Here is a 14,306-nt window from a genome sequence, read left to right on the forward strand (position 1 = left end):
ACACCTAACTTAACATGGCCAAGTGTTTGTGGACACCTAACTTAACATGGCCAAGTGTTTGTGGACACCTAACTTAACATGGCCAAGTGTTTGTGGACACCTAACTTAACATGGCCAAGTGTTTGTGGACACCTAACTTAACATGGCCAAGTGTTTGTGGACACCTAACTTAACATGGCCAAGTGTTTGTGGACACCTAACTTAATATGGCCAAGTGTTTGTGGACACCTAACTTAATATGGCCAAGTGTTTGTGGACACCTAACTTAACATGGCCAAGTGTTTGTGGACACCTAACTTAACATGGCCAAGTGTTTGTGGACACCTAACTTAACATGGCCAAGTGTTTGTGGACACCTAACTTAACATGGCCAAGTGTTTGTGGACACCTAACTTAATATGGCCAAGTGTTTGTGGACACCTAACTTAATATGGCCAAGTGTTTGTGGACACCCGGCTATCACACCTAAAGGGGCTTGCTGGATATTCCACTCCAAAACCATGGACATTAATATAACGTTGGCTTGCTTTAAGGGTAGAACCATCTCGAACATCAGTTTCTGGACACCTGACCATCACACCTACATGAGGTTTTTCGATCTCCCATTCCAAAACCACACAGACATCAGTATGGAGTTGGCTCTCTTAAGTCTATAACACCTTCCACTCTTCTGGAAAGGCTTTTTACAAGATTTTGGAGAGCGTCTGTGGGAATTTGTGCCCAGTGAAACGAGCATTTGAGGAGACCAGATACTGAAGCTGGAGAAGACCTGGCTCACAATTTGCATCCTTCTTTAGGGTTGAGTTCATTGCTCTGTGCAGGCCACTTGAGTTTTTCCACACCAACCTCATCTTTATGAAGCTGGCTTTGTGGACAGGGGCACAGTCATGTTAAAAAAATGGCCCCCAAAGTGTGCCTTTCAAAACCAATTGAGCTCAGTTTAGTGTGGCGTCCACTTTTTGGCTCCAAGTTGTTCTGATGGTCAGGCGCTCACAAACTTTAGCCTGTATAGTCTAGATGTACCTAAAAAAGGACCTTTGTCTCAAACCCAACACTGACACCCAGCGGGCATGTAAGTCAAAAGTACAGAAGAAAATTGCCAAGCCCTTGGCTAAATGTTTTCTGAAAACAGTCATAATTAGTATAATTAGGTTGCATATGCGTGAAAACCTTTAACGGACGTAATCAAGAATTTGAGGTGGCTTTAGACAAAATGAGGAAGAAAGTTAGTCGAGATCTAGCCAGGATCTCCCTGGTTGGAGCAAGTGTGAGGCGTGGAGGAGAAACAAAGGCAGGCAGAAAAGGGACAGAAATTGTTAGGTGTGCGCAAAGTCTTTTGCAAATTAGGAAAAAAAAAAAAGCACAAACTAAAAACACAAGCAAGATAACAAATTTATAAACAAGCAAAAACAAAAAAATAACCAGCAGATGGGAACCTTCCATAGGCGAGTTAAACCAAATCTCTCTATATATATTTATATATTTATATTTATTTATAAATTTCTATTTTACAGAGGAAAAACAAAGGGGGGAAAAAAAATAAAAAAATAAAAGGGGGAGCGAAAAACGTCCAGGAATATGGTTAAAAAGGAGAAGAAAAAAAAACCTTGGTGAATAGATATTCATCTCTCTCTCTATATATATATTTATAAAAACCCGTAATCTCTCTCTATTTAAAAACATCGCGGAGAGAGGTCTTTTTCTGTCGCAGTGGTAAGGGCGCCATTTTTTTTTTATTAGACAAAAAAAAAAAAAAAAATTGTTTACATTTTTTCTCCTCACGTAAAAAAAGATCGAGCGGAGGGTGGCAGTTGGGCCTCCGGCTCCCCAGCACGACAGTGTTCTCTTGTCTGACCTTCAACCTTTACGCTGGACTCATGAGTGATCGCTTTACATTTCAGTCCTGACCAATTAGAGCTTTTAAAGTGTACACGTTAACTGCGAGGCGGCCTTTTTGCCAGGCAAGGCCATTTTGCTGCCTATTAGTTTTGCTAGAAGCGATTTTCGGAGGTGGGTGACAGGTCGCATTTTCTTTAAATTTTGGTCTGGCCCACAAAATAGTTTCAGTGTGACTGCCACACAAATGACATAATCGCCTATGGAGCTTACGATCGCTCCCGAAGCAACCCAAAGAGACAGTTCTACCCCCCCCTCCCCACAACAAATCCATCAATAAAACACATCAGTTTATCAAACCGCCCTCCCTCCACAGGCCTTGTAGGCCACGCCCTACTTCCCATACTGGAGCACCACTCTGTACTTAAAATTTTTTTTTCCATTTAGAAAAATTAAAAAAGCAAAAACAACTGTGCCCCCAATCTTAGGAAACAGTCCCAAAAGCACCCGAAAAAATACAACCCCCCCCCCCCCAAAAAAAAAAATAAAACACTCCCCCTTCAAAAAAAAAAAAATCACAAATTCAAGATTTCAGAATAAATATTCCTGATAAAATTACAAAAAAGATGAAACAAACAAGGAAAATAATAATAAAATTATCAAAGACATGTAGAATCCTGCATCCTGATTGGCTGTTCCCGCGAGGGGGCGGGATCTGTGTAAACAAGGCTTGTGATTGGCTGGAGAGTGAAAAATATGAGCTGCCATTTCGGTCTAAAAGACAATAAAAAAAAAACAAAACAAAAAAGATGGCTCCTCTCCCTCCCACCCCCTCATTCCGTGGCTCTCTCTCTCTGTGTTCACGTCTGTTTGGCTGGTTTATTAGCACCGCCCCTCTCCTCCCTGGGTCCTGGGGAGGAAGGGGAAGAGTTGATTGGCTGGCTCGGTGGTGGGTGGAGAAAGGAGGGGGGAGAGAGAATGTCGTAGGAGCAGAAGAGCAGGGAGAAGATCACCGTGTGCTTGGAGGAGGGGTCTAAGGAGAAAAAAAAAAAACATTTTAGACAAAAATTAGGATCATTTTTTTTTTTTTTTTTTTTACACTTACCTGTAAAATAATTTCTTGGAGTACAATGCAGAACACAGGATCTTTAGTTCTAACCATGAATTATAGGCAGCTACTGTCAGTTGAATGGATAGTGACTGAAATCTATAATCCTTCCCACTCCCAGCTAGCCTCAGTTTTGCAGCAAGCGATAAGACGATCATATAGACCGAAGGGATGGGACTGTACTGTCCTGTACTCCCAGAAAAGGATTTACTAATTCAAAATTCCCGTTATTAATTGTACAGTATAGGACAGACTATTCTAGGATGTCACATGGTTATGCCTAGAAATACTAAGTGAAGGATGGACAACATAGTAAAAACAAAACAAAACCAAAAAAAAAAAAAAACACAAAACAAAAAAACACCCTGCCAGAGCTTAGAACAACTTGTGGTTCCTTACGCTTCAAACCGGCATCGGGGGAAATCTGAACATCCACATGGTAAAATTTACATGCGAACAGATTAGTGCCAGCTTTAATAGTCTGAAAAATGTATGCCTGATGCTTAAAGACAATGTCCTTCCTGAGGGTTCCTTCAGGGTGCTTCAAAGGGGGTATCAGCTTGGATTGCATGTGCCGTGAGGGTCTCTCAACTATGGCCTTTAGGCAAACAGTGGAAAGAGATTTCCTTGGGATGTTTCAAAGCAAGACATAGGACTTTGCTCAGAAACTCCTAGCCGATTCAAGCCTCCTCACAAAGTTCTACCCCTTTTTCTGGTGAAGGTGAACTAACCCTTTAAGAAAGGACAGGATGCAGCCCACAAAGTACTTCCTACGGTAGCATTTCATAGCTTCACAACTAGGCTTTCCAGATGCAGTGGTAGATTTTGTGAGAAGGTGACTTCCTAGCTTTCAAGAGAATACAGAGTAAATCTGAAAGGCCCACCTCCCACTCATGACCTGGGCTTCAGCAGCCACACCGTAAAAGCTAGCGTTCGAATAACAGGATAGATCAGCTCTTGGGACAAAATGCCTGGGCAATCCAGGAGAGCCTACAGAATGTGTCAGGAGTCTGAGAACACCACATTCTCCTGGGCCAGTTTTGTGAAATGAGAATCACTGGAATGTCTTCCATCTCGATTATGTAGAGCAGAGAAGGATGAAGCTCCTTTTAGAGGTGAAGAGACAGATCAGATAGGACTGATCTCACTGAGACACCATAGCATACACTGAGAAGGCACGAGGGTCCCTGGACCTAGTGATCAACCTGTCCAGTTTGTTGCTGAATCTCAGAACAAAAAGGATCCAAGTCCGGTGTCCCTTACTCTGGGCAGGGAGACCATTCCTCTGGACCCAGGCTCTGGTTACTGAGAAAGTCTGCCTGTCATTTTTTCATGCCTGCGATGTGAACATGGCAAAACGTGCTGGTCTGCCAAAGACAGAATTCACTTCCCTTTCAGTAATGTGACTTTTGGTACCTTTCTGGTGGTTTGATGTAGGCTACTACCGTGGCATTGTCCAACTCTGATCGAATGACCCCGTAGCTGAGGTCTAGTATAGGTGGAACAGAATTGCCCACAGTTCCAAGACAATGATGGGAAGTTGAGCTTCTTCCAGCAACCAAGTGCTATGCATCCAAGAGGGCATTGATGGCTACATTCCAGACAGCCTAACATCCTTTGTATGATTTGTCCATGTCCTTGAAGGTTGTTATGGTCTGGAGTGAAACTGGGCAAATGGCACCACCTCAAAAAAAGAGGCCACCATCAGACTCCGTGTCCTCATGCAGCAGTAAATTGGGGGGTGGCTCTCAGACAGAGTCCAGGCACAAGAACAGAGACAGGAGGTTGTTCTGAGGCAGGAGAATCCTGGACAGGGCAATCCAAGCAAGGAGCAGCTTTCAACAACTTCTTCTCAAAATTGAAGATCCATCCGAAGCTCTGCAGAGTCTGCACTTCCGGCTAGCCACTGGCCGACAGGGCCTTCTACTGGTTCTTTGACGGGAGATCAATCAGGCAGCCTACAAAGGAGATATCCTGAATGTGAATCAGAGCAATGGACAAAGGCAGTTTCAGGGAGCCCATGCTAGAGACCTTAGGGTGGTCCCACACAGGATGCTCTAACGCAGAACCACACTTTACCAATAAAGACTGAAATGGTATCCTTCAATTTTGAAAATCTCAGTAGAGAATGCTTCCAGAGTCTTATTCTGCAGAAGCAAGACTCCTCACCTTTCATCTCCTTGACCCCCCTCCTCAGGTAGTGCAGTGACCACAAGGGAAAGACTGAACTTGGAGGTGGCCAAAGGGGCCCATTTGCATCCACTGCGATGAACAGCCTCAGAAAGGACAGAAATCCTACCCATTAAGTCAGACATGGTAGCAGAACATTCCCTTCTAGTCAAAGGGCATGTAAGGGGCAGACGAACCCCCAGAGAAGGATAGAGAATCAGAATGGGGGAAACTCCATGAGTCCAGAGAGGAGAGGGAAAACTTTCTGTGTCAGCAGGCTGCTGGCAATCCTAGTGGTGTCCAAGAATCACTGTGCTGTCTATGCAATAGTCAGGAGATCCTGATGCCAACCAGGAATAATAAGCCCAGAGAAAGCCGAAAATGATGTGCGTATGCGCAGCATGCTTGCACCTCCAAGGCTATGTAGGCGGCTTTCATTTGACAGAGGCCCAAAAATGGCACCAAATTTGATTAGATCAGCTCTCCCACTCCATAGTTTTGCTCTGCTAAACCCATGGGGATCAGAACCTGCACACTGGGGACCAGCTTTAAAAGAGTAGAAACCCATGTACCACGGCAGAGCTCTTACATAATGAAAAAAGGACCAAAAGGTACAAGCCTATATCCTGGCTGTGCCTGCCTGGATAAGCATACCTCAGAAGGGGCCTTCAGAGACGGGACTCAAACCGCTGATGGACCCCTGGACTTGTAAAGGATCCTGTGGCCAACACGATGCACATCATACCAAGGTGAGTGCCCACACAGGATCCAGTGCCTAAAGCAGCATTTCAGGCTGGCATGCCAGGCATCTTCTTCCAGACCCCCAAGGCTCAGCCAAGGAGAAAAACTAATGCAAAAGCTGCATTCTTGAGTGTATGTAGGATATGTATCTAAAAGAACAAAAAGCAAACAGGGTGAAGAATGTTCACTCGGGAGAGAGAATGTCCATCACCTAAGAACACTAGCAAAAAAAAAAAACAAAAAAAAACCCCAAACTCCCCCAAAAACAGTGGCTAGCTGGGAGAGGGATAGCATATCAAGGGGCTATCCCTGTAGTTTTTTTTTTTTGCCAGTGTCCAATCACCTGAAGCAAGTTGCCTATAACTCATGGGTATGAGATCCTGTGTCCCATATTGTTGGATTAGGAAAATGTAAATAGTTTTTTTCAAAGACTAGATAGTATAAATTAACCTTAAAATGTGCCAAATGAGATTTTGTACTGAAATAACCATTTATTTGAATCCATTGAAGAACACAGGCATTCAGGAACAGTCATGTAATACTGTCTATGGCGGACGTATAACCCAGCTGTTTTTGAACTCCTGTGTCCCTCAATATACAAGAAAAGGAAACTGCTGCACAGCTTACAAGAAGCACAAAGCAGAACTTGGCTCACTACACCACGTGTGTTCTATGTCCCTCCACCTTCTCTCTCACAAAAAGGTAAGAAATAACAAAAAAAAAAAACCACACACAACACAAACTTGTGTTCACCCTTCAGATCATTTTTGTGCTGCAAGGCAGCAATTTCTGTTTTCCGGCCTGTGATACAGCAATCCCAGGAGGCCATGTGTTACCAGCACATATGCACAGGAGCAGCGGACCTCTGTACATGTGCACAAACACAGCTGAAAGCTTATTGCCCATTTACCGTTTGAGCGCATGCACAGAAATCTGCTGAATGTTCACAGATGTGTTGCCGATCTCTCACAGGTCCTAAATACCTGGAAGAGACCAGCAATGCATCTGCGCATGTGACAGATTTTGTAAAATGGCAAAGCGGAGGAGGAGTGGGGAGAGGACAATCGTGCAGTGCTAATAGACATCAAGTTTAAAAAAAAAAACAAAAAAAACAAAAACAAAAAAATATGCACTAAGTTACAAAATGAATAATAACTGAGAATTACACTCATTATACAGGACAAGAGCAGTGGGACTGTGCAGAGTCCATCCATACAGCATAAGGACAGATACCGAGAATTCAACCCGACATCCAGGACAGGAGAAGAGGGACTGTGCAGAGTCCATACATACAGAATAAGGACAGATACTGAGAATTACACCCGGCGTACAGGACAGGAGAAGTGGGACTGTGCAGAGTCCATACATACAGGGAAAGAACAGATACCAAGAATTACACCAGCAAACAGGTACATAAAAACCTTGTTCTTCTTCCTGCACCTCCCCCCAGATTCTTACCAGGTGAAAGCTGTCATAAATATGCATAAGTTCCTCCATTTTGTACTGCTCTAGGATGACCACTCCATTCATGGTGCTGTTGACCTGGCGGGCACAGCCTTCACAGTGGACCAGGTAGGTGTTTTTTCCACCACTCTCACTGGTGACAAACAGGATGTTGAAAACCTCCACCTATCAGAGGGAGAAATCATACAGACCATTAGAAACAATACCCGAGGATAACCCCTCCCTTCAAAATGACCACTGTAGACTGGTACTCACGTCACACTCATTGCAGTAATAAGCTGGTTCATCCTTAACTCTTGCCTGATAGGCCAACTTCTTCCCGCCGCGCATCAGGCTGTCTCTCTGTACCTGGCACCGCTTTATGGACTGCAAGAGGCAGTACCTGCAAGATGAGACCACAAGAGGACAGGTAAATAAAAGTGCTGAAGGACAGCAAAAGTCTGAGTCGGGATTGGAGATGCGATGAGAAGAGTTCGGAGGTCAGAGTATAGATAACAAATATTTGGACTCCCACCCCCTCTTAGCTTCCTGGGGGGGGGGGGGGGGTGTACTTTATAACCAATATATACAGGACTTCTCCAGAGCTTCCCCCAATCCTCTGGAACTCTCTACCTCAATCAGACTATCGCCTACTCTGCCCACTTTTAGGTGATCTCTGAAAACCTCTTCAGGGAAGCCTATCCTGCCTTCAGCTAATAGAATCTTCTACTCTTCCTACCAGTCCATCCCCCACAGTTACTACCTTTTGTAACACTAGCCCCTCCCTCTTAGATTGTAAGCTCCAAGGAGCAGGACCCTCCTATCCCTCTTGTATTGAACTGTATTGTTGCTGTATTGTCTCCCTTTATATTGTAAAGCGCTGAGCAAACTGTTGGCGCTATATAAATCCTGTATAATAATAATGTAGATGTATTTTGCATACGTATATAATAGAAGTGACTCATTGTGAACAAAGGTGCACTTAATTGACAAGAAAAAAAAAATAAGTATGACCAATGGTAATACTGGACTATAATGGAGGATGAGGTATGGCAAGGAGATGGCAGAGGAGAACGTGGATAATCTGGCACTATGCTGGCAGGACATGGGATGGAAGACATAGGAGAATTGATGATAAAACGGGCAGCATTACCAATAAAGTGAGAATGGTCCAATGAAGAAACAAGAACAGACAACACGAGTAAAGGAAAGTGAGCCAAGACTGAGGTGTAGAGCAACATAAGGGGACACCACGCTTGAAGGGAACCTGCAGTTTGACCAGGTGAATTATAACAGGTACACTTAAATGCTAGTCCCACCAGTTGCCCTAATCACCATCCTTTTACCCTCCTGTGGAGCCATTTGGAAGTCCTGTGCAAGATCCAAGTGGTGGCTTGGAGCACACAAAGCATACGACTCTTCCCACTCCCATTATGATAGCAGTAGTGCGTGAGCAGCTAATCACCAAACTCTAGCGCTGTCATGTGGAAGGAAGGGCAGGGAGTCGCACGTTTCCCATAAATGAAGTATTTTTCTTGGCAGCATAACAGAAAACGGAATGGACGAAGCCAAGGAAAGGCTGGTATGGGCTACTGGTGGGGCCACCACTAAAGTGAGCCTGTTACTTTCCTGCATGGACAAACCATTGATTCATTTTAGAAGGAAATGAAGATAGGGCAGAAAGATTGAGACCAGAGTCAGGAAGAAACATAAAAACAACACGTACAGACAAAATGAAAAAAAATTATGACAAGATGTCAAAATCTGGACATCAGAGGTGTAAAACAAAACCAAGACTGGGCTCTCACTTGATCATGCGGTACAAGTCCGGATCTGTGATCTTCACAGTTCGCGATACGTTCCAGGAGACGTGGATCATAGGAACGATGGACTTGACGTTCTTCACTTCATTCCATTCGAAGCGCTCCAGGGCCAGCTGGTACTGATAAGCTGCAAGACAAAAAGAATCAGCATGTTATCAAACACTACGGCTAACACAGATGTACACAATGAGCCATTAGGATGACCAACAGATCCCCATACTGGCCAACCAAACCCAACAAAAACGCTCTCAGCATATTATGCAAGCAAGGTCACTGGATTTGTGGATCAGGTACGACACGGTGGGGGAAAAGACTTGCAGGGAATGGTTACAACAGGAGATCTCCAGATCTGGGAGCCTGGTGTGACATTGCTGTGACCCAGTAGGAACACCCAAGGCCATAAATCCAACATCCTCCTTTTTCAAGCCCAAGACTAAGATGTCCTACCTTTAGGATACAAAGCTAAAGCTGAGACTCACTTACTGTTCAGGTGGGTACAGACCACATAGGAACATGTATACCCTTCTGATCTGTCAATCCTCTGAGCTGCTGTGTCCAACAATGAGTGTTTGGAGAATATAAAAATTTACACCACGCTACCTATCAAAGCCTGTTTGTTGTGAAAACTTTTTTATTCAATCTTATTTTATTAAGATTTTCCAAGCATAAAGTACAGAAATTGGAGGTACAAAGAACAGAAATACTCTGCATAAAAACACATGCCGGGTGGAGAAATGTCAGTATGTAGATAATGAGAAGACATCCTCCAGTCACATGTTGCTATCCAATGTACCTAGGCTAAAAAGTGTTCGGAGAAAGAACGTTTAAGCAAACGTTCAATGTATGCTGTGAGGAACATCTCCAGGTTTTAGCCATCTATGAAGCATCTCATAAAAAAGGAGAAGACAATGAGAGAAGAGAACTAGAAAGAAAAAAAGATGAGATTATGAAGGAAAGAGTAAAGTAGAAGTCTGGGTGAAGACAAAAAGGTAAAGCAAGGACACTCCATCATGGCAGGGATGTCAAAGGTCAGTTCTCCTTGAGCCCAAGCCTGAAAATCGGAGAAGGTGGGGAACATGGACCACGCGGTTAAGATGTGGGAGAATAGTTCCTCCCTTCAAGTTTCCTGCACCAACAAGTGCCCCAAGTCCCTTATGGGGTGTAACTTGGTTGCCCAATCCTAAAGAAAGGGTAGAGTTGTCAATTTCCAGTGGCGGGGAATGACTGCACTAGCTGCTGCAAGGAAATGTCTGAGGATGTCCCTCTATGTGGCTCTAAAGGATCTGAGATAGAAGAGCTATCCTGGGCAACGCCGGAGTAGAAGTTGCCTTGAGTTTACAGTACAGGGCAACATTTGTTTCCAGAACTGTGAAGACGTTTTTATCAACAGAAAATCAATTAGCGAGTCCCAAAAGACACGGCCAACGTCAGCAAAAGCCTCTGGTGGAGTGGGCATATGCAGAGCCTCTGTCCAGTTTCTATTGATGTCTGTATTCCCACTTGGGAGGTTTACCCATACTTCCTATTAGAACAGAAAGTGAAGGGAGATCCCTCCAACGGGGCTACATACAAAAAACACAGAACCCGCTTTAGTAGGCAGAGGGGTTAAAACTTCCAGAAGTGTTTTAATTGCTCCCAATGCTTTCCTGTCACAATGACGACCGATCCCTCCAATTTCCTTATATAGGAGTCACAGGGATGAAAATTGACAATCATTCCAATGAGGTCACAGAAAAACCCTAAAACTAATTGGGAACTATATTGTATCTGTTCACTGCAATTAAAGTTTTTTACTGAAAATTGGGGATACTTTTATGCTCTTGGGTGTCGGCTTTCAGAAAATACTGTATGTAATTTGTTTGGATGAATGGTAACCAATTGGATGAATGGTAACCAATCTTCAGGTCTAAAACAAAAAAGGGCACATAATGCGTATATTAACCTTGAAGGATAACTTCACCCTTACAAAGAAAAAAAACAAAAATTTTTTTTTTTTTTTTTGAAAGGGTGAAGTTATCCTTCAAGGTTAATATACACATTACGTGCCTTTTTTTCCCTGCAAAAAAAAAAAAAAAAAAAAAAAGTGCCTGCAGAGGATTGCACCCACTGTCAGTAGATCATGGGTGCAATCTCAGGCTCCTGCAGGCTCTTAAGATAGCCGTTCTCCTGTACTTCCTATGGGCAGGCAGTTACCTGAGAGCAGGAAGATCAACAGAATACAAGGAAGATCACCAGCGCCCTCAGCTACAAAGGCTGATGGTACTTGTAGGCATTCAATAGAACAAGTTGTCCTGCACATGTAGCAGTTACAGGGTTGAGACAAACCATTTACCACTGACAGGGGTGCTTACAATTAAATTGTATCCCAAAACGAAAAAAACGGCTGTAATTGCTTATAAAAAGGTGCTAGCTGGAGTTTGGCTTCAATTTATTAGTGTATATAAATCTGCTAGTATGTCTAACACTTCCCGCTCACCCAGACTGACAATGCTGCTGTCCAAAAGGTGCCCCCTCTGCCACTGCCTCCAAAGTGGAGGCACTCTAATACAGGTGTGTTACGGTCTAGTTTACCAGGTGAAAACAGAGGGGGAAAAAAAAGCCCAAAAATTAAAAACTAATGCAACTGTCACATCTGATTGGTAAGCTGCAATATATTACATTTTTGATTTTGGAGTTGATACCGCTTCAATGTTTTTTTCCAGCATTCTACACCGTAGAGGGACTTTTTATATATACAGAAGTCCAACTGATGTGTTTGTGCGGAAGGACGACAACAGTAACTCACGTGTTAGGGGCCCCACGTTCCAGGCTATGTTGTTGCACCACCCGATGGCCTGCACCCAGTGCACGGTTCCAGCATTAATCCAGACCAGGTCTCCAGGACGCTGCACAAACCGATAGACGGGGATGTCTGTTCGGTACAGATCTTCCAGGACTGGCCACCATGACCCGGTCAGGTAATCCACATTGTGCCTGAAAACAACAAGTTAAAATTATCATAATGCCAGGGGATGACATGAAAATTATTATTATACAAGATTCATATAGAGCCAACAGTTTGCTCGGCGCTTTATATGAAAATGTGTTGGGAAGCGTTGCGCCCTCTGCTGGTAGCAGCCAGAATGAGACGTGAAATGTGAGAGCTGTCTCCACCTGCTGGTAGAAGCTATAATTCACACATTTTGAAGGCTGTCTCCCTCTGTTGGCACAATGCTTGAATTACTTAGATAAGTTCACCTTTCGTAACACGTAACATCCATATTCATGGTGTAACATGTTTCGGAAGGACTGGCCTCTGAAAATTGTGACAGCGAGGGAAGAAGATCGAGGTGGCAATTTTGCAAAGAACTTGGCTGTGCGGGGCTTCGCCCACCTGGCCGCATCACTCAAAGTATTCTGTGAATGAGAACACTACAAGTTCCTACAGCCTTAGCGGCTGTCGGGTTGTAGTTCTCAATGAACTATGACAGTGCTGTGAAGTGCCGTGATATATCATTCATTGTTCCTGTTGGTAAGGATCTGCTCGCCCGTGCGAGGTACAAGCAGACAGATACACTGACAGGTCTGCACGAGACCTGTATGGAACCAGCGATCTAATGAGCACGGTGCAATGCATTACAGGCACCTGCAACCAAAAATAATAAATGCACTTTACCTGCATTTTTCGTTATTTCTGGTACTTCTATAGCGCCATCAATGTACGCAGCGCTTTACATATATATTGTACATTCACATCAGTCCCTAACCCTCAAGGGGCGTACAATCTAAGGTCCCTAACCCTCAAGGGGAGTACAATCTAAGGTCCCTAACCCTCAAGGGGCGTACAATCTAAGGTCCCTGACCCTCAAGGGGCGTACAATCTAAGGTCCCTAACCCTCAAGGGGTGTACAATCTAAGGTCCCTAACCCTCAAGGGGCGTACAATCTAAGGTCCCTAACCCTCAAGGGGCGTACAATCTAAGGTCCCTAACCCTCAAGGGGCGTACAATCTAAGGTCCCTAACCCTCAAGGGGTGTACAATCTAAGGTCCCTAACCCTCAAGGGGCGTACAATCTAAAGTCCCTAACTCACATTCATACATACACATACTAGGGACAATGTAGACAGGAGCCAATTCACCTACTACTATGTCTTTGGAGCGTGGGAGGAAACTGGAATACCAGGAGGAAACCCACGCAGGCACAGGGAGAACATGCAAACTCCAGGCAGGTGGTGCTGTGGTTGGGATTCGAACCAACGACCCTAGTACTGCCAGGCAGAAGTGCTAACCATTTAGACACTGTGCTGCCCATGTGAGTGCCATGTTTGGAGAAGGGTCAACAAGGCTGAAGATACTCAGGATGTGGTGCTGGAACAAAGGGTAGGCAGATAGAGATGCAAACTCCAGGCAGGTGGTGCCTTGGTTGGGATTTGATCCAACAACCAGGCAGAAGTGCTAACCATTTAGTCACTGTGCTACCATCTCAGGCCACCAACAGGTCAGCCTGTCAGAATTCAGACAGACTCTTGGCTTCTACGTAAGCCTTCAGACAAAAGTAAGCAAAAACTAAATAAAAAGGCAAATAATCGATCTTACATAAGCAAACTGGTACAACCATACGTGGACAATGGACATTGCAACTTGCACGAGCCGAGTCGTGACTGGTTCTCTTTGATTCACGCCCAGCCCTTCAATGCAACAGGGCTAACTAGGTAGCCCCTGAGAAGACTGATGCCATCTGCTGGTGGGCTGTGGAATTCATGACCATATTAGGGAAGTGGCGCCCTCGGCTGGCACAACGCAGTAATGCAGCCTTCTCACCTGTCACAGAAGGCGCTGATCTTTTCCCAGTAATTCTCATGGACGGCGAACCATTCGCAGTCCCCGGGGCCGATGTTGATGTTAACCGAGCAGAAGTTGTTGTTCTCCTGGTGACCTGAAAAAGAGGACCAAAGATTACAATCAGAAACAAAAGGCAGCAATTAAAAAAATAAATAAAAAAAAAAAATGGATTATGATGTCACAGAATGGAAGAGGACCAATGAATGGGGAGGAGGAAGGAAGGAGAGGTGAATGGAGGAGGGAGTAGCATGGAGGGAGCCATAGCGGTCACACAAACTGCACTTCTCAAAAGGATTTGTTTCCATGATTTCCAGCTGGTGATCCTGCCAGCAACATTTCCTGTTCCAGCGTTTTGTACTGTATGT

The 14,306-nt window shown here is 44.3% G+C and overlaps 1 protein-coding gene across 3 annotated transcripts in view; it reads right to left on the minus strand.

Moving 5' to 3' along the window:
• Positions 1-1,374: 1,374 nt before the first annotated feature.
• Positions 1,375-14,306, minus strand: part of KDM6B (lysine demethylase 6B) — a 199,861-nt gene continuing 186,929 nt past the window's right edge. For all 3 annotated transcript variants that reach the window (XM_089688973.1, XM_089688971.1, XM_089688972.1), the window contains 6 exons: positions 13,921-14,035; positions 11,906-12,093; positions 9,106-9,247; positions 7,574-7,700; positions 7,313-7,483; positions 1,375-2,869 (listed from right to left, as the gene is read on the minus strand). In XM_089688973.1, coding sequence (XP_089545099.1) covers positions 2,846-2,869; positions 7,313-7,483; positions 7,574-7,700; positions 9,106-9,247; positions 11,906-12,093; positions 13,921-14,035 — 767 coding nt within the window. In that variant the 3' untranslated portion in view covers positions 1,375-2,845. The remainder of the gene's footprint in view (positions 2,870-7,312; positions 7,484-7,573; positions 7,701-9,105; positions 9,248-11,905; positions 12,094-13,920; positions 14,036-14,306) is intronic.

Source organism: Staurois parvus, unplaced genomic scaffold (assembly GCF_062004578.1).
Source record: "Staurois parvus isolate SC_StPar_1 unplaced genomic scaffold, SC_StPar_1.0 ptg000463l, whole genome shotgun sequence".
Classification (NCBI taxonomy): domain Eukaryota; kingdom Metazoa; phylum Chordata; class Amphibia; order Anura; family Ranidae; genus Staurois; species Staurois parvus.